Raw genomic sequence first — 24084 nt, forward strand, 5'->3', positions numbered from 1 at the left:
CTAGAGCACCACAGGGATGTGTGTGAAGCCCAGATTCATACATCATTCAATGAATTCCAGTGAGCCAATCAGCTTCCAAAAATGTCCTCACTTTGGTAGTAGAAGGGAGATTTTGCAAGAAAACACACAATCTGTCTCTTGAACAGATGATGATGACCAGCAGCTTCTGTAGCTGCAGTCTTTAGACCGGCTCCATCATTAGCATATTAATATCTGCACGGCTGCATCTGCAGGTCACCTTGCAAAAGCTCTCACAAAACAGATGATTCTGGTCACACTGTCGGTATGCAGAGAAACACCTACGAGTGCACCACGTCCATCCATCACTTCTCAGTGTTGGGGGAGGGCATATTTGCTTTCCGGCACTACCACAGGATCAAATCCAACTCAAAAATGGACCTGAACATTCACTTCATGCCAACCGCAGAACCTTGACTGCTGATATCAGTGGCAGCCAATGGCGCACTTCCATCCTTTCACCCTTCATGCCATTTCTGGCCTTCTCTCCTCTGACACTGAGGACTTTCACGTTTAATAATAAACCCACCCAGAAACATGAGGGATGGATCACCATGGATAGATGGAGGGATGGAGAGAAATTTTAGGGTTCATATTTGTTAAATTGTAGCATCTCTATTTATTAACAACGGTTAATAAAACAGGCAATTCCAATTTAGTAAAAAAAGGAAGGCCGTAATTGTTGAAATTGATAACCTTTTTTTCTTCTTCAGCGTGACATACTGCCCCCATGTGGCAAAAGCATTGTTAGCAAGGATTTATAGCAGCGCGTTTTTGGTTTGAGCTGACAATTATTGATGAGCTGGTATATAAAGCATTAAAGCAGCCAGAATGGTTTCATCTGACACACCTGAGCAGGTATCTGGACTTGGCAGGGCAAATATCACCGGGGGAAAGAAAGATGCGATAATCCCCGAAATTATAAACTAATATATTAAACCGGACCAGCCCTGGGCAGAGGCGACATTATCTGTTGTCAAATATTTTCTACATTCTTGTATCATATGTCAACAGTTGCACAAGAAACTATGGTAAATACAGTATACAAGGGAATATAGCTAACTGAAAAAAACTATTCAGATTAGACTGCTTAATCAAGTTGTCTACAGGACACATTAAAGGTAGAATAATTATTTCCCCCTCAAAATGATACATAAGAAAATAAACAAACATGAGCATTTGTATGTATGTTTAATTTGATTGCAGGTGGAGACTCAAGCACAAATTAAAATACTATTTTTTTTTTACTTTGATTGTTGTTCCAGATTTATTCCATCTCATCGTGTTTTCTTTTCTTTCATTTCATTAATATTATACATTAGTACATTTGTTCGTAACTATTGTGAGTATTTCTCAAGTATATCCTGAGAATTCGGTTTTCGATGACGTGCCTCCGCGCGACCGTGGCTCCGCCCCTAAACGCTCCGGGACAGGTAAGAAAACTTCCCCGCTTTGGGCTCACCTGTTCTGCTCTTCCGCACGGTCGGGTACCCGGGGGGAGAGGCTCTCTACTGCCGGAGGTGTCACCGCCACCGCTGCTATGGCCGAGTCCCAGCTTGTGTGTATGGAGGACGGCCGCATCGGGACAAGGATCCCGGACACCAAACCGGAGTTCTTCTACAGCGAGGAGCAGCGCGCCGCCGTCGAGGAGCTGCTCCAAAACGGCGACGGCGCCTTTAAAACGCGGCTCCAGAAGGACAACATGAAGGATTTCTTATCGGCCAGAGAAGTCAAACATGTTTTAAACACTTTCAAGAAGTACGATTCTGGGGAGGATGGGGGGGATCCAATCAGGCCGGCTTCACCGTCAAAGTCCCAGCAACGTGGCTCCGACGCGGATTCCGGGGTCCATTCCACCTACTGGCCCCAGATGTCAGACACCGAGGTGCCGCCGCTGGACATCGGCTGGCCCAGTGTGGGCTTCTTCAGGGGGGTGACCCGGGTGTCCGTGCACACGCACCCCCCCAAAGACAATGGACCCCACATCAGGGAGGTGGTTCGGCGGCTCATCCAGGAGGCCTCCAAGGTGAGGAAGGGCGAGGTCCAGGGATGTGTAATAGACATCCCAATTCATGTTAATATTTAAATAACCTGTTGGAATTTACCAAGAGATTAAGCAACAGTGGAAAAGGGGGAAACTGCTGATGCCTCACCCAGGGAGGGATGAGTTTACAGTCAGTCCAGCTGCTCTCTGCCTTTCAAAGGTGGTAAATCTGAAGCCTTTTTTTGGGGGGGGGGGGTTAAAACCCTCCTGCCTGTAGCAGCGCCCATTTGAAGGTTATCTACAAGCCCACCTTGGTTGTGTTTACTGGAGCTCAGCTGAGTCAAAGACTGCGACTGACCCGTTTGTCTCATTCAGGCACGTTCAAACCAGGCCAAGGAGGTTCACGTCACACCCAGAACCACTGAAGCTGTAGCTTCCTCTCCTACCACCTCTTCTTGTTCTCTGTTTCACTCCCGTCTGAAGCTGCAGCTGATTTAAAGTGGTGCTTCGACTCTGTTCGTCTGATTTGTTAAACCACTGTGCACACATCAGGATGAGTGTGTCCGCCCTTCTGCCTGGCTGTACAGGCTCACTACCTTGTTATTCTCCAACATGTCAGCTGATCAACGCATTTACTGCCTCATTTCCTCTTTGGAGGTCTGTTGGAATGGTCTGTAATTGACCCATTAGTCTTTCTTTTGGGGATAACTGCTCAGACTGGTTGTCTGAATTAGCGTCTGTCCCGGGTGAACGTGTGCATGTGATTAAAAAAAAAAAAAAAAACAACCAAATAGCTCAGGCTGAGCAACCAGTTCTCCAGAAAAGAAACAAAGGCTGGTGACTTGGAACTCTTCGGAGTCGGTGCTGTTCTCACTGTCCCAGCGTGCGTCCGGAAGCGTCACTGGTCCACTCGGCGTTTCTAGTGGGAACAACCAGGCTTTTCTTCCTCACAGAGAACCACTTGTTCCAGATGTAAAGAGGTTCTTTACAGGGGACAGTGGAACATTTGAACAGTAGAAATTTCCACAGCGTCATCCTTCGCTTGAACTGGATGTGCCCGGACATGTTTGGAAGGACCAAAGCAGTCTTTAGGGGTGAGAAATACAGGACATCTGATGATCTGACGCGATCAAAACACGAGTTCTTTCCAGTAAGTCTGTGATGGGGTTAGCAAATAACATCACTTCAGTTTAAGAGAAGAGCGCCCCCGTGTGGGGACATGCAGCAGCCCACGCTGTGAAATGTCAGGAACACGGCCTCCCACCCAAATAAATTATTTTTCTTGCTAATCCTAGGACAATGTCCCCCTTTTTATCTTGTTGATCAACATTTTTTTCAAATGTCAGAACATGAGGGTCTGTTTTACTTCAGTTTTTCTTTCATTCAGCGGAACCTGATGGAGACACAGTTGGCATTTCTGGGTTACAGCTGTGGCACATGAGCCTGAAGTTGGAGGGGGGGGGGGGGGGCGACTAGGCATGCTAACCACAAACAGAGTTTATCTACACACAACACGGAGGTAGATTTCAGGGTTTAGCGCATACCAGTGCCTCCATGTTCACTTCTTTTAATGGCATCCAGGTGATGAATTTGCCACATGCAGTAAAACTCAGACGGCTCTTCTTCTGTTGTGTTTGCAGTCTTAAAGGTAAAAGGATCTGTTCCTGTATTGCACGCTTCAGCATCCACTCTTGTCTTTCCTTGCAGGTGATTGCCATAGTGATGGACATGATCACAGACCCTCAGATCCTGCAGGATTTACTGGATGCGGCTTCCCGCCGCTTGGTGCCCGTTTACATTTTGTTGGACGAACAAGGCGTGCCGCACTTCCTGGACATGTGCTCCAGGCTCCAGATCGGCTCTCAGCACCTCCGGGTAGGACAGTGGCCTCTTACAAGAGGAAGGGTTTGAGTTTGCTGGGAGGAATGTAAAAGAGTTAGATCCTGACTGCTGTCTGTCTTTATGCTGACTCATCCTCGGGGCCTACAGAACATACGAACAAGGACTCTTCAGGGGGTCGGCTTCAATTTGTCCTTCGGCAGGCTGCCCGGGTCGCTCTGTTATAAATACATGCTGGTGGATGGAGACAAGGTCATGTTTGGCTCGTACAGGTGGGTGAGCATCAAAAAACCAAGCATCTAAACAGGTCTGACAATAACTCACCAAACTTCCTGTTCCAGTTTCTGCTGGGCCACTTTCCGAATGGATCGGAACATGATCACTGTGATGACGGGTCAGGTGGTGGATTTCTTTGACCGAGACTTCCGTGAGCTCTACGCCATCTCCGAGAAGCTCGACCTTTACAAGGAGTTCCATGTCAGCCCGCCCACTGCTAACGTGACCGCGACGCTACGCTCCAAAGTGGGGCCCAAGCGGCCGTCCATGCCAGCGACCACATCCCGCTTCCAGGTCAGCCTCGGGGACACACTACGCCCTGGCATTCAGGTGCCTGCACACAAGTTTTACAATCCCATATACTCCCTCGTGGTCGGAGACATCCCACGTCCAGCTGGATCCCTCCAGGAGCTTGGATCGAAGAGAAAGTCAGTCCGGGGGGACATGGCGGCAGCGGCGCCACAACAAACCAGCAGTGACAAGATGGACCGGCTTAATGCATTCCTCTCAGATGACCCAGCAGAGAGTCTCTCCCCCCAGTACCTCTCAGAGGTCCCAACTGAGCCCAACAGCACACCTAACAAAGACACCCCCGATAAGAAGGGGTGGGCCACATGGAAGAAGAAGTTCTCGAAGAAGAAATCTGCCAGTAAGAATTCCCTCAACAGCATAGTGGGAAGCGCGTGTCCCGTGCCAGCACCAGCGAAGACAGATGAGGAAGAGGACAGTTTTGAGGTTTTGGTCCTGTCTCCATCCAAATCAAGAGGCAAGAAGCTGTCCGCAGCAGGCCGGAGGACAGAATCTAAGCAGACCATCAGCACCAGTCAGGAAAATGAGAGTAAGTCAAAATAGAAGACAGTTCATCCTAAACCTGAACCCAGTGAGGATAATCCAGAGGGTCCTAATGTGGTTGATATTTGGGGTCTTGATTGCTAAATTAAGTTTAGTCTGGAAATGTCTCCTTTCTTCACGGCACATCAGATAGTTCATTTAATGTTTTTATTCTGGCACTTGAACAGTTTTTATTCTCACCAATGAATTATTTAAAATTATAGTTTATTTTTTTTAAATAAATAATGACGTCTTCCTTCCAGGTCTCAAGAGTCGTCATCGGAGGAAAGCTGGCTGTAAAGTCTCTTAAACAAACAGTATATTTTCAACATTGAACAACACGCGGGACTTTGAGACACCATCAGTTCTTCATCCGTTGCCTTACTGAGAGATGACGTGAATGTATGACCCCTCAGGTACTCAGGTTTTTAAGGAATAGGCACATTTTACTACATGGAGAACAAGTGATTATAGGTTTTTGTTGTTTCCTTTAAATAATGATTATGTTTTTAAAAAAAAAAAAAATGTAGTTTACGGTAATTCCTTTTGTAATCAGGTAAAGAGGTTGGGGCTTCAAAATGTTTTGTATTATTTATCTTTAAAATGATCATAAAACTATTTCATAGTTTCACTCTCAAGCTGTGGACTTTAATAAAGGTCAAAGACCAAAAATACGTAGCAATAGTCTATAAAAGTATATCACATTAGCTGTATAATTCTGACTCGGAAGTTGGGTTTCTATAAGTCTTTACCCCATGTAGCGGTGGTATCTGGTAGTGTAGGTTATATTGCGGTTGATGCTGCAGGAGCCCACAGCCAGATGTCATGTTTGTCTGTTTTCACTGGTACAGACCACAGAAAAAAGAGCCTGTTGAGATGACACCCAGGGAGTTAAGATAGGGGAAGTGGTGCAACATTGAAACAGGAAGTTAGAGCTGCAGCAGGAAGAGGCGTGCCCACGCTGGTTGCCTTGCTTCCTGTAAGACTTGAATTTTAAAGTATTTTCAGAATCAATCCACATGTGTTTGTTTTCTTGCTAATTCTGCAGTATTGCTCTCGTCATGTCATTTTACAGGCTACATCAAATATCTACTTCCTCATCTGTGTTGCTTTATGATGCTTCTTTTTACAGACATGCGATCATCTCACTCTTTTCTTGACTTATTTCACAGATGGCCACACAAAAAGAGACACATATAGCTCAAATACTATCATAGTTCTACCAGTTTTTCAATGAAAAAAGCAAAATAATATATTTAATGGAGAATGAAACAGGAAATAAACATGCATTAAAGACGTAGTAACACTGTGACAATAACACCTACACTTGATTTTCTTCCAACCTTCTTTCAGTAGCTAATGACAGAATGTAGCTGGAAGGGAAGTGTGTAGTTCAAAATGATTTTGAGTTACTAAATCGTTGAAATCAAGTAAAATCCTCAAGAAATCTGTTTGCCCACCGCAGCCATGGCAACATGTGTCATCCAAGTCAAATTTAACTGGAAAATCACCTTCTCGGCAGCTATGACAGCAGAATCATGTATAGACTCAAATCTTATAATAAACTCTGATCTTCTTCACTCATTCCATCACAGGTTAGCTTCCCCTCATATGAGCCTGGTCCTGCTCTCTCTATTAAAATGGAGCTTTTACTACAACACCGTTGTGTGTTTAAAGGTCAGTCTCTGGGTTTCTGTAAAACACTTAGAGACAAACTGAACTGAATTCACATGCAAATGTACTGTAATACTTAATCTGATTTAATTACACTAACATACTATTCACTATAAAGCACATGAACAGAGATCGGTGAGAGTTTGTCAGATGTAACAACCAGGGATAATAAATAAGTAAGACATGGCTGAAGTTTTCTGAGAGATTCAGCTGAAAACACGTTTTAAAAATGTGACCACTAAAAAACAATTTCCTGTGAGCAGGAGGCAGAATGGTGCGAAGTTTCCACTCAGAGGCCAAAGTCAACAGGTAAAAACTTCCCTAAGTCTCTATAAAGTCCATTACGCTAATTCAACTAAAAGCATGCGTGGATATTTACAAATAAAAGCATCACCTCAGTGTAAGAGACAAAAAGTGTGCTTGGACACACACGGCCACCATTTTGGGAATTATGTAAACACAAGAACCACAAAGATCCACTTGTCTTTTACGGCGTCTCAGTTCTGCTGTGACTCAGTTCTGCAGTTCCCTCTCTGATCCCGGTCCGGTCTGTAAAAGCCAGATTGGAACAAGAGGTCTGCCTTTCCTGTGGACCCTCACCCTAGACACCCTCCCCAACTGTTTCAAAACCTCTCTGGGAAAGGGGGGGGTATGGAACATCAAGCAGGTACGCAGATCAGCCTTCAGGGGTGTGATTTATCACCTTCTTCTTGCGGACAGAGACCAGGTCGTAGAAGGGATCCTTGGTGACGCTCGCCCTGATGGATTTAAAGACCAGCCTTAGAGAGGCACGCAAGTGTGTATGTGTGTGTGTGTGCCTGCACGTGCTCTGACCTGATGGCATCGATCCAGGAGTCTCTCTCTTCTGCGCTGGAGGCACTGATGGTGTATGACTGGTGTTTCCCTTCCACCACTCTACCGTCAGTCTCTGTCTTGCAGGCTTTGATTTTCTGTCTGGGACAGTTGGGGTTGTACAGCTCCAGGCAGAACTGAGGGACCCACAGTTAAACACCACATTACACACACACCAGATCAACTGGACTTGAGCTCATGACTGAAAATCTCACCGGTTTACGTGGGTACGGAATCTCTCGCACACAAAGGTTCTCCAGGGGGATGATACCTCTGGGCTCTTTATCCTGCATGTTATAAAGAGATTAAATGAGTCAGGAGATGAATTTTGGTGGGACTGAACGTCTCCTCCCGACCTTTTGACCTGGTACTATCTGAACTTTTGGACCACCCAACACATTGATAGACGACACAGTGAAGCGTTGGTACAGCTCACTGAAAAGCTCACATTTTCTTTTTTCTTTTTCAAGTTTAAAATGTTTCTGTTCCAGTTATAGCTGCTGTTTAGGAGCCGCCAGCTGGTCTGTGGTCTGTGGCAGAACAGGTCCCAGCAAGTATCATGAACACATGATTTCTTATTAAGGACACGCTGATTAATGCAAGAAGATGGGAGTCTCACCGTGGTGAACTCAAAGTAATATAGGCAGTTGTCTGTCAAGATGAACCATCGTCTCTTCCATGTTTTTACCCGACCCCCTGAAAGACAAGCGGGAACCTCCATTAATGAGTAAATTAACCCACAACATGGTCTGGTTTGGGCACAAGGTGGGGCCTGAAAGATAGAACCGGTTACCCAGTTTAAGAAGCCAGCCTTCTCTGTCGGGGTTGAAGAAGGTGTGTGTCAGATCATTCCCGTCATCCTCTGGGATTTTAAAAGGCTCGCTGTGAATGCTCTCGTAGAGTTTCTGAAAAGAGTTCAACGATCAAACGAGGTAGAACAAACTCTCAAGGTTTCCGGTGCTCGGTGGTGGTGGGCGGTGGGTGTGGCGCCACTGTCACCAGAGACGACACCCATGTAGTATCGGCTAAAATTCAGCTGTCCAGACACGCGGGTCACACTGCAAAAACTGGATGAAACAACTGCTGATGACAGATGCAGGCCGTCGAGGATAAAATGGCCTCTGCAGAGTTTCCAAACGTGCAAAATTTTGAAGAGGAAGTACAGCAACCCGCAACTGAATCAGCTGCGTTTGCAGATGTGGACTTTTCACAAGTATTTAAAGAGAACCATCTGGAATGTGGTCGTGATGATAAGCATTAGCCGCCCTGTCATATAAGTTGAGGAATCTGGTTGTCCTCACCGACAGAAGGTCGTCCTCCAGATTCCCTCCATTGTTGATGCCTCTGTTCATGGAGATGAAGCGGTCCAGCGTGGTCTTGTCCTTCACACAGGGGTTGTGGAGGCTAGTGTTGAGCATGATGATGGCGAATGACAGGATGTAGCACGTGTCTGGCATCACAGGGACGGGTAGGTCAAGAGGTGGGGACAGAGACATCAGTTAAGCATCAAAGCCCTCTACACGTTCACACGCCAAAATGATGGTTCAGACAGGAAGCCGATTGACGTGTTCTTAGTGATCGGAGCTCACCGGTCGACTGGAAGACGTTAGCATTGCAGTCACAGTAGCGCGTCGCAAAGGCCTCCATCATACGGTCGATCTTCTGGGCTTCACCAGGCAGCCGGAAACTCCACAGGAACTGTCTGTCCACACAGTGACACACACGCACACCTCTGTGTGACAGGTTCATCTTTGATGAGAGGAGCTGCTGCGCCTTAGGTGGAGCACACCTGCAGCATCATTGCTCTTTTGTTCATAATCATTCACATATCCGGCAGGAGCAGTGAGAGCTACTTCCTGTTTTCTGTCACGCAACAGAAGTACTCATGGCAACCTACCCTCAACCCACACCTTAACAGGCACACTCGCTGTATAGCTTCAGTATTTCCCTATACTGGCTGCTCCACTCGAGTCCGACAGGAGTATTTAGGTAGTTTTAAGTTTTAAAATTTGGTTCAATAAGAGACAGGAGCACATGTGGACTTCCTGGCTGCTGTATTTCTGGGCGTTAGCTGAATGCTGCTGTGCTGGAGCATGAAGATGGGGGAGCACTGACCTGAGAGCCTGGACCAGGTTGAGGTCAGAGAACTCGTGGAGGTCCACGAAGGCCTTCAGGGTCTGGAGGTGGAGCTCCTCCCTGGAGGAAAATCAAATGAAACCAGAAGAGTTCTTTGCTGGATGTTCACCTTTAGAAGCCACAGTAAAATCAATAAAATGAAATTATTCCAATTTTCATTGACACCTCTAATTTTCCTCACGGTCCCCATCAATTCTCTTAACATGATTCCATCCCTCCTCGTCCCCTTTAGGCACTCTCCCGTTTCTCCTCACCTCTCTCCCAGAAATTCTCCAATGGCCGTCTTGTTGAGCCCCTCCTCCTTGTAAAGGAACTCAGCAATGGACTGAGCTCTTCCATCCAACAGCTTGTTCTCCACCAGGTAACTGATGCCCTATCAGAACACACAAATTCCTCCAGTCAACATCTCATCATCCTTTTCAGTGGTAATGGATCGTTCAAACTAGCAATGCGAATATCTCAGATATGTCTGGTTCCTGACCCTCTTAAATGTGACATGACTGCGATGCTTTAGACTCATACTGTGACATGTTTTAGCAAGAATGATCATCATGGTCTCAGGCTTTCTAATTCCTTAAACCTGATTTCTCTTCCTCTTTTTCTTCCAACTCAGAAAAAGATGGCTAAAAAAATCCCAAAAGGTGGCACTCTCTCTAAAACATAAATAAATCAACAGAACTCCACCTGTAACTCTTAAAAAAAAATAGAGAGGGCACATAAGACAAGCGCTCAGAGGTTGAACCTTCTGTTTCAACTCATATGCAAACAGAGGAAGTGTCAAAGGGGCCTAAAAGAGATACCCTCCGAAACTCTGAGCATATGAAACCAGATAGAGCATGTTGAGCTCAGAGATGACTTATTCCAGTAAACAACAGCACTGAAGATTCTAATGTCAAACCACAGGTTAATGCTATGGACGTGCACCACTTCTGAAGTTAAACAAGAGTTCCGTTTGAAAGAGGGGTTGAGAGGGGCTGAGCCAACCTTCTTTGGGTCCATGTTGAACTTCTTCTTCCCATTTGAGAAGAGTTTGCTCTTCTCTGTCACCCTGCTGCAGAAGAAGCACCAAAAATTTCAAAACAACAATAAAAAGTGGTCTTTTCATCTGTACGTGTATGTGTATGTGTATGTGTATGTGAATGTGTGTGTGGGTGCGTGTGCGTGCGTGTGTGTGTGTGTGTACTTACGTCTCCTCTGCAGACTCAAAGATCCTTATTTCTGCCATCACCTTGTCTATCTCCAGCTTTAACTTCTGGAGGTCAAGAGAAAGATTTCAGTAGAGGTTTTTTTCCCCCTCAGCATCAATTCTTAAATCACCATTTCAGGTGTTTTATTGAGCTTTTTTGGCCTGCAGGTGTTTACCTGAATATCATCCAGAAGGTCTTTCTTATACATCTTGATGTTTTCCATTTCCATTTTTTCATCTGCTGAAAAATCTGCGGAAACTGTGGGGGAACGACATCAGATGACTTGACAAATGTTGCCTGCAACATTTCTTTTATTCAGTACTGTATTAGCATTTAACCGCAGTGGAGAAAGAGAGGTAACTCTGGGAGCTGCACCATCCCGGCGTTGTGGTTTTTGTGACAGACAATGTGACCACAAACCAAACAATTATGGCGTTTGCTTTGGGGTTTTTTTTTTCTTTTCAGAAACATGAGCATCAAAAAGATGCATTATTCACTTGGTGATGTATTGAGGTCAACCACAAGCATTTCCTCCCCCGTTCATCTCTTCATACAACTGGAGAAACCTTTTCTTGCATTAAAATCCAACAAAATGAAAAGTTTTTTTTTTGTGTGTGCCTCCAAACCTGGACTGGATATCAAAAGTACAGTAGCAGGGGGGAGCAGAGGGTCTGTGAGGGTCCCGGGCCCCATCAGACCCTGATTGGGAGCCTTTCACCAGCAATATGAAGAGGCTGGGATGAGGACGAGGGTCAGCATGTTTGACCTTGACCTCAGTTGCTGAGCTCTGCAGACACTCCCTCAGCAGGGAAACACATTTCTTCCCTAATGCTGCTCTGGCTGCACAGCAGTCAGACAACAATCACTCAATCACTGTCACAAATTTATATTTAAAAAAAACCCTATTTAGATAATGAGCGTGAATATATACATTATGAGCGTATCATCTTGAGTGGGATTAATAGAATTAGTTTTGTGCCGTGACTTTAGAAATCCTGTTTTTATTTTACCATCTCTGTCTTGTCTTGTGAGCTGTTGTTGTTTTTTTCCTGACTTGTTCTTCCCCTTTTAAGCTGAGCCACAATGCAAGTCATTCAAATGGCGAAGAACCAAAATATCTGGCACAACATTCAATCACATCATAAAATCTGTCACAGAACTCTCTACTATTCGATTCAAATCACACCTGATGTGACAATTATCATTGCCGGGAGAAGCCTGACTTGATAAGTTGAAAGTGATCTTACCCATTTGGCAGTCGGTCATTTAAAATCCACCAAGAAGGTAAAAACAGCAACCGTCTGAATACCAGATATGTAATATGTGAAGCTCCCCAGACCACCAGAACACATACTGGTGCAACACGAAAGAATCAGATGTTGCCGTGGGCCCCACCTCTTTCATAAAACCATTACAAAGTTAAGGCGTAAAAACAGGAAGGATGAAAAATAGGTTGTTCGAAATAAAAAAAAAAACATGAAACAGGCAGGAAGCAGGTAGAACGGCAAAGGTTTTAGAATCCATATCTAGCGTTTTGTACAGGGGGGTGAAATTGTTGCCAACATTTGAATTGATCATCCAAATGGTATTTTATTTGCTTTTTTTTCTGGTTTACGACATGCAGCTGTCACAAACATCTTTATATTAGCTGCAATTATGCAATGCATGAACAAAACAGCATCTTGAAATGTTTTGACTTCAACAGAAATTGAGGATACTGAATATAATATCTTTGAAACTTCTGAAGTATTCTCTAGGTTGTGCAATTTTTACAGAACTTACAGAATGATTAAAGGAGAGCAGTGGACAGATGGATAGAATATCAAAGTTTAACTGATCTCCCACTGAAAGCATATTATTAAAATTGCTTATGAACAACTGAAATAAATGAAATATAAAATGTAGAGGTGTAGCATCCGTATAAGCTTTCCGTCTGACACGAAAAAGAATTATACATTAGCGCCCTCAAGTGGATGTACGCAGAACTGTGTATCGGCAGATGGAAATTTCCTCTAATAATCAATCCAAATGATCACCTGGAAAATAAAAATGTTTGTTCCTGTTTTTTCTTCCATGTTTTGGGCATGTAAATTCACTCCCAACAGGGTATGAGAGGAGGTGAAGAAGGTCAAAAATAACTGAAGTCTAATGGGAAAAGGACCCCAATGGCAATTATAGTGTTACTTGGTGAAAGCAAAAGGTGTTACCTGTAAAAATTCTGTGGAACCATAAAATTAACCTTCAAGCCTTTCTGAAATAATCTACTGTTCACTCCTTCAGACCTGCTCTTCTTTAGACTCAAACTACTCCCTTTAACCTCTATTGTGTTTGCTGTCAGGCTTTGATCAACTAGGTTTTTTCCTGGTAGTGGGCACTTTGATATCCAATACCTGTCTGAAGGGTTATTCAGAGGAACTTACTGCACCAGTAGTTCTGGTTGGATTCAGAAAAGTATGCAAATGTGACTATCGCTCCTCCTGTAAACCAATGAGGAAGTGGGTGATTTATTTTAGTCATTCTGCTAATTCCTCCTTTCAGAAAACTTTGAGCCATTTCACATTTGACTTCTGTTGCAACCGTGTTCACTTATCAATCATTTCATTAAGTTCCATTTTTACAGTCAGAATAGCTCTTTTTTTTTGGTTTGAGGAACAGACCTGAAATGATAAATTGGTAGATTTATGACATAAGGACAAAAAGAAAGAGAAAAAGGCAGTCGAGGGAGGGCGCTGGGCGAGGGCAGCGAGGGAGGTGTGCAATAATTTCCTGTAGTTGCATGCATCCTCTTCAAGTGTGTTTCTGTCAGAGCAGAGAGCAGCGACGAAGCAGAGCGGAACAGGATGCAGGCTATCAAATGTGTGGTCGTGGGAGATGGGTATGCCATTATTTTACCTTACCTATGCCTATTAATACATTTACCTGCCTTCAAATAGTGTCAGGACATGTTCAGCTGATGGCTGTGAGAAAAACTGCGTCTGGTATCCGAGTTTAGAAGGTAATAAGTGTCATATAGCAACCAAATGCAGTCAGAGTGCCTGAAGATTTGCAGTTATAGTTTTTACAGAGGTATGTTTTCTCCCCCCCGAGGCTACAGCTAGTCTTTCTGGCATTAGGTGAGCACACGTTTAGGTGTGTTTTTGACAGCTGTGATTCAGAGGAAGCGTGTTGGATTGAGCAGGCCACAACATGCAGGAACATTTTTAACAGGAGAAAAGTCAGGACTGAATAGAAGGCAGGAATAACGCTAATATGCACAAAATCAGAGGAGAAAAGAGACCGAAGAAATCCAGGGTCATTGTTGAGTTTATGGGACCACTGGCATAATGCTGCGTGTCACATCAGGCACATCTGGCAGGTTCTTTCAGATGAAGCTTGGGCAAAAATGGCTGCTTGTTCAGATGGAGCAACTGAAGCGGAAGTGTTGTGGTTCCATCGAAGAGCAGCTAAAAGTCTCTGTCGCTCTTTTTGTCTGTGATAGATCAGAGAAGTGATTCAGGTTTGAAGGCTGAAAACATGGGACTGAAAATTCAGTAAACAATATATTTATATTGGTTTGTTGATAATAAAGTGAGCTTTGATTTATCTCATTTAGCGTCGAGCTGATATCAAAGAAACATACTATTGTGAGATTGACCAACATTATATTATTGTTTTAATATAATCACACTGAACACAGATCAAATGTTCATTATATTCAGAAAAGTGTGGTAAAACATGAATCTGGAACTAGAAACGTTTTCATGAACATATCAACAGCTCAGAATGCGATATTTCCCGTGAATCAGTTTCTGATTACACAGGTAAAAAACAAACCAACTGTGCGCAGGTGGAGACCTGCACCCATACAGCAGCAGCCCCATGCAGCAGCAGCAGTGTGATGCACAAACACGTCTGCCATGTGACTAGAGTGATACATCAAAAATGGAGCTTCCAGGCAGAGACAGAGAAGAGGAAGTCAGTTATGGAAGGTTTTACCGTGTGGTGTGATGCTGAGGGATCAACAGTTTTACAATTTGGGGAAACACAATAGAAAGAAAACTGAAGACAGATCCTTAGATTTGTACCAAATTAAGCCTCCAAACATTTAGATGAAGACAAATGAAGACAGGGAAACATGTCGATATATTGCTCATTGAATGAATAATGCGTATGGAACTTCGTTTGAAAGAAAATGAGATACATTCACATTACCAGCTTTAAACATTTTAAACATCACTTTTATCCCCACCATATGATCTCTTATGGGCTGTCTGGAAACATCATTTTTTAAAAATCTCCAAATAATGTAACTTTCACATGTTATCTTATCCGAGTAGGTTTTTGAAACTGGATTAAACTCAATATTTAATGTTTTGTGTTTTGTGCATATGTGTGTGTGTGTTCTCATATACTGTATGTTCCATACGTAGTGAGGACCCGACTATGAGCATCGACCGATTTATCCGGTCCTCATACCTTTACAGGGTTCAGGCCAAATTTTGGAGAGAGGAGTTGTCACAATGAGAGAATACAAATGTGTATATTTATATGAGTTTAGTAGATTAAAAAATATGCTGAAATATCTGGAAGGCCTGTGTTCTTTCTCACCTGCTGCTAACATGGTATAATATGATTTACTTGGATGTTTTTTGTTCGATATTGGCAATAATTTTGGCATTCAAATTAAAATACACATCAGCAGGAAAGCAAGAAAAGAAAATTATTAACTTTTCTTTTGTTGCGTGATGAGGAACTGATGTGTTAGCTGGCAGAGCAGGAAACCACAGAACTGTGACAAGGTTTGTGTTGCCGTCTCTCACCATTACTACAGGTGCAACATGGGAACTGCAGCTTACTGCTGGGTCGTTTCCCTGTGGGTACTAAAACTTTAAAATCCAATTATGGAAAGTGGAGGAACAGCATGAAGAGTTTGAAGTAACCAAAGAGAAGAGGATAAGAAAGTGCATTTGTTTGAACAAGACTGCATTTTGTTTACACGGGGGACAGAAACACTGATGGAATTCCAGATAAAAAAGATAGAAATGGAGCAAGATCAGAGGTTGAAGTTTATGAAGTTCCTGTTTTCACTGTTAACTGAAGCTTCTGAAACATCTCAGTTCCCTCTGAAGCACACACAGTCAGAAAAGACAGGAGACCTAAATTGGATGACACCCTTGGACCTTCACCGTTCCAACATAGCCCTTATTTTCAGACACAAGAGCCGCAACTATATTGTTAAACTTATCTTTGAAAAGGCGTTTAAACCACAACAAGTTTTCTGCTTTGTACTTGGACTGATGGCAGGATGAGACCTTCCACCCCAGACAAAAGTGTCAAATGTGGCTAGTTGTTACACGCATGCAGAAGCTGTCCTCACAGCGGGTGTTGAAACAATCTGTACGGTTAAAACCAGCATAAAACCCTTATTGGTCATATTAGTTTCAAAATTCTAATACTTCACATGTCATTAAGGCAGATTTACAAGCTAGATTAAAAGCAGGTCTGATTTGGGCGTTATTCGTGTTACAATGCACTGGAATCAAAAGTTCTGTTACATTTCTATTTTAATTTACAATTTCCAGAAATATTTTTGTCTTGAAGTAAATAACGTCTGCAAGGAAAGAGTGTTATTGGTGATTTTCAGCTACTTTCGAGCTTTGCAGTATCTTCCTTGAGTTTTACTGGCACTTCTGATAATGCAGTGCCTAAGTCAAAAATAAATGGAGGCAAAAAATCTAATTCCAATATTAGTCCCCTTACCTTTGTAGATCAATATCACATTTTGTCTGACTTGATTTGTTTTTTGTTATTTAGAGCCGTGGGAAAAACATGCTTACTCATCAGCTACACAACCAATGCCTTCCCTGGGGAGTACATCCCCACTGTGTAAGTACATGCTACACACACACACACACACACACACACACACACACACACACATACACATATTTAATCAGCCAAGAAAGGCCGGTATTTACACATGTAGTTTAATTCCAGAACAGTCCTGCGTTGCCTTTGTTCATACATTACAAGGGCCCTGAGATGTCTGATGAGGAAATGTTTAGAAAAATTCCGCACCAAAAAAATTCTCACACCAAAGAGTCATATTAAGAATACGGATGCTGGAGTGAACATAAGAAGGGAAAAGAGTGTGAATAAGAACTGCAGCTTTCCAGTGATGTTGTCAGATTTGTATTAAAACATCACAGTCCTTGTCTGGAATATGTTCTTGGTTTTGATCTGATTATCTTATTTTTAATGAATAAAAGTAATTTTTTCCCCCTCAAATGCTGTTTTCAGAGGTGAACACAGGGTTTTTATTAACCACATGGTGGCAGAGAAGAGCTGTTTCACTGAGCACAAAATAACCATAAAACTGAAATTAAATATTTTTGATGTACTGAAGTTATTGGAATTTATTACACAAATAACAGTTCACCATTTCTAGCAAAGTATTATCCAGACAAGTATTAGTAATAAAATTATTAGAGTGCGCATTTACTTATTTAGATCGTGTGTCATTACGTATTTTTATTTTATTGTATTTGGGGATTTTGTATTTTCATGAAGACCTTCAAATGTGCTCGGTAGTTAATAACCTGCATTCACATCTCTGGTGAAATGTGTCTTATTTGTATAACCCTCTGGGATCTCCGCTGCATTCATAAATTAAATTGATTGGGGTTCTTTTAATCAGTTAATTGAAATGAAGGACCATTTCCCTGACAAACTGATTGATTTCCACACGTTCTTCCACAGATTTGACAACTACTCAGCTAATGTGATGGTAGACAGCAAACCAGTTAACCTGGGCCTCTGGGATACAGCTGGGCAGGAAGACTATGACAGGCTCCGCCCACTCTCCTACCCACAGACGGTATATCACACGCACACACATCTTTGTAAGGACTTTCATACACATAAAGCATTAACCAACTCCTTAGCCTAACCATCATACCTAACCTTCTAATGCCACCCCTGAGTCTTAACCCTCCACCAGTTCTTTGAAGTTGTGAGGACCAGCCAAAAAGTTCCTTACTTTGCTAGTAGAAGTATTAGTAGAAGAGTATTTTCGTATTCAGTATGTAGCAAGTACATGGTCCTCACTATCTAATGTATATGAGAACACACATACACATATTTGGAAAAAAAACAGGTATATGTCTTCATCTAGAGAGAAACCTACATTTCCATTTATGCATAACAGTCTGTGCTTAACTCATCCAAATTCAGTGAGTTTTAAATCTAAAAGAAAGAAATGAAAGAAAAAAAATGCAATCTTTTGTATTTGCCTCAGTTATTATATATTTACCCTTTAACCCTGAATCTTTTCATGACCATAGATGTAATTTTGAGAAAAATATGCTTTTGTCCATTTAGGATGTTTTTTTGATCTGTTTCTCCCTCGTGAGTCCAGCATCCTATGAAAACGTCAGAGCTAAGGTGAGTGGCATTTCACACCTATCATCACAACACAGCTTTATTGGTTATTTGTGTTTTAATATATTTGTTTTGGGTTAGCTCAATATCCTTCACCTTTATCCTCCACCTTCAAATATCAAATAGTCATGAGTGGAGACCAGCTCGAGTTTGTGTTGATGTCTCTGAGGAAGTGATTAGTACTTGTCCTGCCATTTACATAATTAGGAAAATGAAATTCTTTCAGTTTTTCATTTCCTTCTGGTCCTGCTTGTGTCCTTTCCGGGTCATGAGGGTAATTCCCCCCCACCCCTTCACTCAATGAAGCACCAAATTGCATATGTTGAACTGTGAGAGCCTTTCATTCAGTCTCCACAACAACGATGACGCACAGAAAACTACTTTCAAAGCAAATGTAGGCTCTCTCAAAACGACCTCCGCTCTTCAAATCCCGAACACCAATACATCAGAAGATAACATCGGAAATATTGATTGGGTCGGTTTCTTTATTTTAATCCATCCGAACCCCCTCGGTTCGTCTGAATGCTGCGTGACTCATCCTTCTAACAAAAGCTGAAATTAATTGGTATGCCAGGGCAAATTTTAAAGAGAAGCAGGGTTCAGGTCCAAAAGACGATACTCAAGAGGAGAAATTTCATTGTAAAAAGGAGAAAAAACGCTATGTGGCCACACAAACAACACATTTAATTTATTTCAGCTGTTAGACTTTTGCTGGGTTTAAAGCCAATTCCACTTAAAGTAGGACGTTGCCAAAGTGGTTGGGCAGCGATAACATACAGTGGAAACGCCATTTTGTACCTTGGGATGCAATCACTTTGCTCTTTATTTACCACTGGTCTTACAATCTAATAAAAGCACATTAGTGCGAGAGAGAACAGGTTAAAAGGTCTCTAATTATATACATCTTTTTCTCTGAAGAAGTCTAAGAACCCGCATGACCTAATGTCACTGAAATCATGGCCAGAATCTTTTTTTATACTCCATTTCATGTATAACACAAAGGCTGTTACAGTGAATGCAGAAATAAAAAAATACTGCCTTACATTGCACATAAAGAACACTTTTTTTAAATCTCATGTGCTATGACTGGAATAAGTTGTGTGGGTTAAAGATTTTCATCCTATAATTAGTGTAATATTAGCGCATTGTAAAGAAGGACAATAAGAGAGTTGGTGTCTGTGTATTTGTTGTGCCATTTCCTGCAAATTCTCTTAGATAAACCTGGACAGTTACATTTGGTAAAGAGTTTAAACCCTCAGCAATGTTAAATCAAATCAATTGTTCACAGACCATTAACAGCAAAGTCTTACCTATCTATGGGTTACTGGGTTTCAAAGACAGACAGAAAACATGGGAGCTCCAAACGTTAATATCATTTAATACAAATAATCTATTTTATGCAAATAAATTAATATCCATATGTTGATCTGGCTTTTAGGCCGACTTGCCAATTAAAGCCCTGCTAACCTGTTCACTCACAATCAATCGGTGTAATTTGTGTCTGATTGTACCTGTGTCCTCTCAGTGGTACCCTGAGGTCCGCCACCACTGCCCCTCCACACCCATCATCCTGGTAGGCACAAAGCTGGATCTAAGGGATGAGAAAGAAACAATTGAGAAGCTGAAAGAAAAGAAGCTGGCTCCGATCACCTATCCTCAGGGCCTGGCTCTGGCCAAGGAGATAGGTAAGACTCAAAGGTGTGGTAGGGAGATTGCAGACAGAAGGAACAAAAGGCCTGACTTTCCTATGGAGTAAGAAAGTATGGACATGTATGTACAGAGGTTCACAAGTCTAAATACTGAAAAACGTCTTTCTTTTGACAATTAACTGATAATAAAACTGCAGTTGAACACACATTTCCACTTATTGGCACACATTCATGGGATTTGGTGACTGTTACTCTGCTGTTTTTTTTATATAGATTTTGTGTCTTTGCAGCAACAGCTGGACTGTTTCTGTGGTAATTTTCCTGCAGTGTGTTACTCCCTTTCTTGCACATTCTGTACAGATGCAGTGAAATACCTGGAGTGCTCGGCCTTGACCCAGCGGGGTCTGAAGACTGTGTTTGATGAAGCCATTCGGGCAGTCCTCTGCCCACAGCCCACAAAGGTCAAGAAAAAGTCGTGCTTGCTGCTGTAAATGGTAAGAATCTTGTTAACATTGAGGAAAGGGGGGGTTATTTACAGGAAAAAAGGAGTGTTATTATTTCAAACTCTGTAACAGTTACTTCTTATTACAGGGTTTAAAATGTATCCACACAATCCTTCAGAATTCTGGAATTGACTCATTTACAGGGACAATGTGTGATTATGTCCCAGCATGTTAGATTAGGATTCAGATTACAAAGAAATATCAATGCACGCATGTATTTTTGTCATTTTAGGTTTCCACTGCTGACCCTGGATGCAACTGTTAACTCCAAAGCTCTCAGTATTATTGTTGTAATAACTGCAGCCAACAATGTTTTGACTTTAAAATGAGATGTGCATACTTTTTTTAAAATAAAAATGCTTCAATTTACACATCGCTACATTCCATATTCAACACATATTATTGATATTTCTATGCACCATTAGATTATGTACCAGTTAGATATAATTCATACTAAATGTAACCTGTGATTATAAAATAAAAGATTTATTGCAAGATTTATGACTTGGGGGGTAACACTGGAGTATCTGACTGTATTTTTTACCATCTCTGTCTCACATTGTCCCCTGGAGGTCAATATACTATGACTGATTGATGGGATGTCTGATTATTGAAGGGGAGCCATCATTTTGAAAACATTTCACATCATTTGATCACGCACATTTGTGCATCACCATGGGACTAGATGACAATTCTTACTTTGTCCTGTACGTTGGGGAGGGTAGTTCTGATGATACTCTCAACTGAGCAAATTTTGCACCTGATGGCCAGTAAGTCAAGGTTAAAGCTGATACAGCCCAAAAGGATACTCTCTACTGTGCAGGTGTAGAAGTTTGCAGCGATGCGTCTTCCCCCTTTGACTGCATGAACTTTTCAATTTTACCCGAAGTGAAGTGACTAAAAAAGCTGCAGAATACATCCCCTACTGAGCCATCGGATTTCTGTGTGTAATAAAAGGTCATTATATTTAGCAGATAGCTCATCCAATAGCATCTCATCCAATAGCAGATCCTATTTATGATCTTCACGACAGGGTCATCAGATGATCAAAGTCATTTTCACACATATCGCCTGCTGATGAATGATGCAGTGGTATTGTAGAAATTTTGGGAAGTCTGGATCATTTCTTCATTGTGCAATGAATCCTGTATGCTGGCCTGTCATGGCTGGAAGCCCCATTCGTTGTTACTGCCGCTAACTTCTGTAGCATTTTTTTTCATTGAATTCTTTCCACAAGGTTTTTTACGGCATTATAGTTATCAACTCTACTCTAAGTTGCCTTTAATGGCAGAAGTGTCAGCAGTTCTTCTTTTGTAAAAAAGTCATCAAACACCATTCAGATAAATATCATTAGCTGAGCTGTGCTGGCGCTGTCTACCAACTCATCACACTGGATGCTAAACCACCTGCACTTTGCAAGATCCCGGTTCAGTTGCTCTGTTAAATTCTCAGACATAGATGACACTCATCTAGCTATCGTACCTACTCTAAGTTAGACATTGGAGAGCGCAGAGATGACTTCTGGACAATGTTTCTCATCTTTGAAGACTGTGTTAGCGACAAGCACCATAGCTTCTTTAAAAACCGCACCATCTGAAAAGACCTTCTTGTTCTTTTTTAAAAAAATGTGCAGCTCTAAACGATGCTTCGGTTGCGTTTTGGGATTTTTTCACAGGTCTCATGAAAAAAGTCTGTTGCTTGTCTAAAGCTGCCTTTCACTCGCAGGCCTTTTATGTCCTTAATGTGCTGGCAAGTGGGTAGTCCACATAGAAGTTTTCGTGACAGGTTCTGTAGTGTCTCTACGTTGTGTCGCTTTAATACAGCAACTGTCTTCCCGCAAATGAGACGCAAACATTTTTCTTTGAACAATGTAAAAAAGAACTCTTTCTCCCACTGTGGAAATAGTATGTCCTTTTTTGCTTTTCTGTCATGATTTTGGGGGTTAACTACAATCAGAATCAGAATCAGAATCAGGTTTATTGCCATTGTTCATGTAATACACAGTATTACACAAGCTAGGAATTTGTCCTGGTGTGACGCTGCAACATTCAACATAAAAAAGACAACATTAGAATAAGATAAATAAAATAAGACATATATACAGTATATATATATACTGTATAAATAGTAAGAAATAGTGCAGGTCAAGCAGTCAAGCAGTCTAACTCCTCATCATCGCTTTGCTAAGTCTAAAAAAAGGTGTGCTGATTGCGCACTAATGACCTTTGACTTCAAATGAGACGACTTCATTATGGCCTATATGATTTTTTTATGTTTTATTTTAACATTATATAACATTTTCTAAAAATCTGCATTAATGTAAGCATTTGTTCAAAAAATTAATGCACCTTTAAAAAATTATATTCATTTCTATTGTGACCAGTGTTATTTTTAGAGCATGCTGTGGAGGTGCCTTGAGTGGTCCCCCGCGGGCACATGGTGTACTGCATTGGTGACCCCTAGTTTAGACCATGTCAGATACTCAGAGATGATCCCAAGATATCTGAAGCTTTCCTCCCTCTCCACCGGCGTTTCGCTGCTGTTGAGCTGGTAACGTTTGTTTCTCTGCTCCTGCCAGTTGAAGTCTACGATCATGTGCTTGCTGATGTTCAGCCGAGCTGTTGAGCTGCAGGTGCCAGATCTTGCTCGTGTATGCCCTCTCGTCGTTGTTGTAGATGAAACCCACCACAGCCGTATTGTAAATGATGTTGTCATCATATGTGGCCAAAGAGTCATGATAATAAAGTAAGTTTTCTAGATTATTGTAATGGTGAGAACATGTGAACAACCTGAAGCATCAGGTCTTCAAGTTTTTAAAACGTAACATAACATTTTAGAAAATGAAGAAATAAAAAAAAATAAAACTTTAATTTAGCCTCCCTCCATCAAGTTATTTTCGTGTATTTACCTGGGTTATCATGATGGCCAAGCTTTGATAAGTTTGCCTCAGAATGTGATAATGCATTGTATTTTAGAACCACACTTCAGCTGCACAAGTGACCATTTCCATATCAGTGTGTATTTGAAAGACTCAAACACACGAACTGTTCTGTTCACACAACTTTAAAGGTCTCTGTTCACACACTTTGTATCTGCTGTAGCAGGGAAATGTTCTGGGAAATTCTCTTGTTTTACTTTCAAAATGCTGATTTCGTAATTGAAATAACCACTAAACACATGATATAGTTTGCTGTTGAAGCATTTATTGAAGCAGTTATTTTGTCATAATTACACCTGCGATCACGCTGGTGATTGGAACACAGTGCTCAAGAAATGACACTGAAGGATCACATTCAATGTCAAAAGATAAAACATCATTGGGCATGAAAGAAAATCAATTAAATTTAAAGTAATCAGATGCAAATTTAATGACTGGCCACTTGTTTAGATGTGTAAAACATGCTAGTGAGCTAATCACACATGAAGTGCCATGATTTGTTTGATCGAGTCGATGTAGTGGCAGACATCCGCAAATGCAGCTTTTGTAGCATGAGCAGTAGTATGTCCAGCTTCTATAATAACTCCATAGATGGCATTGTCGAACTCCACTCCGCCGCCAGAATCACCCTGTCACAGAGATGAACTTTGATAAGTGTGATATTTATTTGAAACATGCCATGTATAAAATCTTAAAAAACCCACTGGGGAGGGGTCAGCCTGGTCGGTGTTGACACGGAAAACTTCTGTAGCGATGTTGTTTGTTATATACATGAATG

The 24084-nt window shown here is 41.9% G+C and overlaps 4 protein-coding genes across 4 annotated transcripts in view; 2 read left to right on the forward strand and 2 right to left on the reverse strand.

The window, feature by feature from the left end:
* Positions 1–1433: 1433 nt before the first annotated feature.
* On the forward strand, positions 1434–6048 carry LOC101075175 (protein FAM83F-like). The gene is made up of 5 exons (XM_003972284.3): positions 1434–2044; positions 3710–3877; positions 3992–4113; positions 4183–4955; positions 5212–6048. Exons 1-5 carry the CDS (start codon positions 1559–1561, stop codon positions 5256–5258), a joined length of 1596 nt encoding a protein of 531 aa, XP_003972333.3. The 5' UTR covers positions 1434–1558; the 3' UTR covers positions 5259–6048.
* Positions 6049–6214: 166 nt separating this feature from the next.
* On the reverse strand, positions 6215–12202 carry LOC101075396 (cytohesin-4). Its single transcript, XM_003972285.3, has 13 exons — positions 12045–12202; positions 10973–11055; positions 10798–10862; positions 10595–10661; positions 9865–9983; positions 9590–9670; positions 9064–9176; positions 8776–8924; positions 8268–8379; positions 8094–8170; positions 7690–7761; positions 7457–7611; positions 6215–7380 (listed from the first exon to the last, which is right to left on the reverse strand). Exons 1-13 carry the CDS (start codon positions 12061–12063, stop codon positions 7299–7301), a joined length of 1194 nt encoding a protein of 397 aa, XP_003972334.1. The 5' UTR covers positions 12064–12202; the 3' UTR covers positions 6215–7298.
* A 1314-nt stretch (positions 12203–13516) lies between these two features.
* rac2 (Rac family small GTPase 2) lies at positions 13517–20863 on the forward strand. The gene is made up of 7 exons (XM_003972268.3): positions 13517–13672; positions 16591–16662; positions 17536–17653; positions 18157–18219; positions 19742–19901; positions 20226–20359; positions 20601–20863. The coding sequence occupies exons 1-6, from the start codon at positions 13638–13640 to the stop codon at positions 20354–20356; spliced, it is 579 nt and encodes a 192-aa protein (XP_003972317.1). The 5' UTR covers positions 13517–13637; the 3' UTR covers positions 20357–20359; positions 20601–20863.
* Positions 20864–23691: 2828 nt separating this feature from the next.
* The window catches only part of LOC105417669 (anionic trypsin-like), a 1783-nt gene continuing 1390 nt past the window's right edge, over positions 23692–24084 (reverse strand). Inside the window, exons 5-6 of the mRNA XM_011612753.2 lie at positions 24011–24084; positions 23692–23935 (exon numbers count right to left, since the gene is read on the reverse strand). The exon at positions 24011–24084 is cut by the window's right edge and continues 57 nt beyond it. Of these exons, the coding sequence (XP_011611055.2) occupies positions 23783–23935; positions 24011–24084 (227 nt within the window). The 3' untranslated portion in view covers positions 23692–23782. The remainder of the gene's footprint in view (positions 23936–24010) is intronic.

This window comes from Takifugu rubripes, chromosome 17 (assembly GCF_901000725.2).
Source record: "Takifugu rubripes chromosome 17, fTakRub1.2, whole genome shotgun sequence".
NCBI classification, from domain to species: domain Eukaryota; kingdom Metazoa; phylum Chordata; class Actinopteri; order Tetraodontiformes; family Tetraodontidae; genus Takifugu; species Takifugu rubripes.

Coding starts and splice junctions, on each gene's coding strand:
- LOC101075175 (XM_003972284.3), top strand. CDS start 1,559: ATGGCCGAGTCCCAGCTTGTGTGTATGGAGGACGGCCGCATCGGGACA. Junction 4,114..4,182: donor GTCATGTTTGGCTCGTACAG/GTGGGTGAGCAT, acceptor TTCCTGTTCCAG/TTTCTGCTGGGCCACTTTCC. Junction 4,956..5,211: donor CACCAGTCAGGAAAATGAGA/GTAAGTCAAAAT, acceptor TCTTCCTTCCAG/GTCTCAAGAGTCGTCATCGG.
- LOC101075396 (XM_003972285.3), bottom strand. Junction 8,925..9,063: donor TAACGTCTTCCAGTCGACCG/GTGAGCTCCGAT, acceptor CTGTGATGCCAG/ACACGTGCTACATCCTGTCA. Junction 7,381..7,456: donor TCCTGGATCGATGCCATCAG/GTCAGAGCACGT, acceptor TAAATCCATCAG/GGCGAGCGTCACCAAGGATC.
- rac2 (XM_003972268.3), top strand. CDS start 13,638: ATGCAGGCTATCAAATGTGTGGTCGTGGGAGATGG. Junction 13,673..16,590: donor TGTGTGGTCGTGGGAGATGG/GTATGCCATTAT, acceptor TTTGTTATTTAG/AGCCGTGGGAAAAACATGCT. Junction 16,663..17,535: donor GGGGAGTACATCCCCACTGT/GTAAGTACATGC, acceptor GTTCTTCCACAG/ATTTGACAACTACTCAGCTA.